The sequence below is a fragment of the Cariama cristata genome, unplaced genomic scaffold (genome assembly GCF_000690535.1).
Source record: "Cariama cristata isolate BGI_N322 unplaced genomic scaffold, ASM69053v1 scaffold29294, whole genome shotgun sequence".
Taxonomy (NCBI): Eukaryota; Metazoa; Chordata; class Aves; order Cariamiformes; family Cariamidae; genus Cariama; species Cariama cristata.
This window is the reverse complement of record NW_009611756.1, coordinates 8,569-10,991: the sequence shown is the minus strand read 5'-3', so window position 1 is coordinate 10,991 and position 2,423 is coordinate 8,569. Positions and strand designations below refer to the sequence as shown.

At 63.9% G+C, this 2,423-nt stretch overlaps 1 protein-coding gene across 1 annotated transcript in view; it reads left to right on the top strand.

Moving 5' to 3' along the window:
• Positions 1 to 2,423, top strand: part of PIK3R2 (phosphoinositide-3-kinase, regulatory subunit 2 (beta)) — an 11,130-nt gene that overhangs the window by 3,476 nt on the left and 5,231 nt on the right. Inside the window, 2 exon segments of the mRNA XM_009698368.1 lie at positions 1,326 to 1,418; positions 1,926 to 1,988. Coding sequence (XP_009696670.1) covers positions 1,326 to 1,418; positions 1,926 to 1,988 — 156 coding nt within the window.

The following is a 2,423-nucleotide window of genomic DNA, read 5'->3' as shown; positions in this document are numbered from 1 at the left end:
CCACGTGGTCCCCACCAGTTTTTGCTCTCCCTTCAGCCCTTCCCAAGGGTCAAGCTTGGAGCTGCCAGCCTGGCAGCTTGCCTGTGGCTTCCCCACCCCAACCAGCACCACGCTGGGCCCCTTCCCTTGCCCTCATGGGGGATTGCCCCCCACCCAGCAGCACAGCCCCTTGCAGAGCTGCTGGGTGCCTCCTCTGTTTGCTCCCCTTTCCGTGGCCGCACCGACACGAGCTGCTTCGTCTCCCTGCGAGGCCGTGGGTGCAGGAGGCTCAGTCGGGTGCAGAGTTTCATCTCGTTGCACCTTCACGGCGAGACCACACTGGGTGAGTTCGGGTCAGATCCATGACAACAGAGCCGTGTTTCGCAATGGGGAACAGCATTTTGGCTCTGCTTCCCCAGAGCGGAGCATGCCGGGTGTCCTCACCGACCGTGGGCTCCCCAGGGTCTGCCTGGTGCTGTGGACCATCCCAGCAGAGCCTCCTGCACCAGCTGGTGCTCAATTGGAAGCAAGATGGGGCCTGGCACCGCTCATCCTTCGGCAACCTTCCCGCTGGCAGCTGCCCAGACAGGCCTGCGTGATCCTGCCCCAGCATGCGTCACCCCTCCGGCACAGGGGACGTGGGGTGCTTGGAGCCGGGACCTCCAGATCTTCGGGAAGTAGCAGTGAAATGCCACCTGACGCAGGGCCATAGATCCCCCAGGATCCAGGGTCTTCCCGTGCCGCGGGCTCTCTGCACCCTGTAACAGCTTGCATGGAGGCTGTGGGCTCCCGGGGAGGGGGAGGCAGAGGGCTGGTTTCCATGTTAAACGAGCAATCAAGGGCAGGAATTTGCTGACATGGCGTTCTGTCTGAATCGCTGGATTAATCACAGCTCACCACCGCGAACGAGCTCCCTGGCCTTGCTCCTCTGCCAGCCCTGTGCAGCCCCTGTGTTGGGCAGGATCCGAATCCAGCCTGAGCTCCAGAAGCCCTGGTAACCCCTGTGCTGCCGGCCCGGGATGCCACGGTCCCCAGGGAGACAGGCTCTGCCTCCCGGCCTCTGCAGGGAGCAGTAGGGATCCCCCTGTGCCCACCCCATTGGGGCCTCGGAGCAAGGCTGGGCTCAACAAGTGCCGTGCTGGTTTCTGGGCCAGCTCGCAGGTTCCCCGCAGCCTCCGTGCCGTGTTTGCCTGGGCTGCGGCATCGCAGCAGGGGCCACGGCTTTCCTGGCTCTTGGACGCTGCCGTTGGGAGCAGCGTTGGTTGTGCCCTGGCCTGGCTCTGCTGCAGAGCATCTGCTGGGGGCTGAGCTGGGGCTGACCCCTTCTCTCCTTCCTTCTTCCCCAGGGTCTCCTCTCCCGGACTTGCAGGAGCAGTTCAGCCCTCCTGAGATTGCACCGCCGCTGCTGGTGAAGCTGGTGGAAGCTATTGAGAAGAAAGGTAAGGGGGGGATGCTGAGCACTGAGGGGCTGATACCCCCTGAAATCCCCCGGTGAGGGCAGGGGGGGAGGAAGCTCTCTTTAAAAACTGTTGGCGTTGGACTGAGCTCCGTGGGACACGCAGGACACAGCTGCCTGCAGAAGGGAAGGCCCTCCCGCTCCTCCCTGGCTTGAGCCGCTGCACCATCCTGTGCAGGGGCCTGGGGTGAGGGTGCTGGGTCTGCGTGCAGGACGCCTACGTGCCCCGGATGGGTTCTGGGGTTTGGGAAGCTCTTCCAGCCTGGATCTATGCCGTGGGGGAGAAATGGGGCCACTGAATTGGGTGTCCTGGGGGCCAAGGGGGCTGCAGGAGCATCTGCAGGAGGTTGGTTTGGACCCCATCCAGACCTGGTTAGCTGTGCCGCAGCCGTTGCCCGGCCGGCACACGTCTGCCAGGCTGGCACCGAAACGGTGCGTGCGCTGGGAGCTGCACGGCTCGCAGCTAACAGCAGTGTCTCCGCTTCCGCAGGGTTAGACAGCGAGATGTTGTACAGGACATCTGGCTCCGAACTGAGGCAAGCGCTGAGAACCGGTAAGAACCAGCTCCGCGTGGTGAGGAGGCGAATCGGCTCAGATGGAGGAGATTAGTGGATGTGACAGCGCCAGCAGTAATGCAATCCAGGCCAGGCTCGCCTGTCCCCGGCAGTTACTGACTCCCGGCACGGTGCCTGTGGGGCTGGGCCGTCCCCGTCCCGACACGTCCCCATCTCGCGTGGAAGGGATGGGAGCGGGGGGATTCCTGCCGCCATCCCCAGGCTGGAGCAAAGGGACGTGGCACCGGTTTGGAGACTCGCAGGCCAACAAGTGAAGCCCTGTGTGCTTGTCTCCCGCTGTCTCTTCGGGGTGCCCCGCTCTCGGGGTGCTCTGCTGATGGGCTGGTGGAGGCTTCTCTGGCTCTGTCACACCACTAATAAGCAGGGGAGGATCTTGCAGCTCAGCTTGGTGGCTGGAGCCTTGGCTCCGCCGT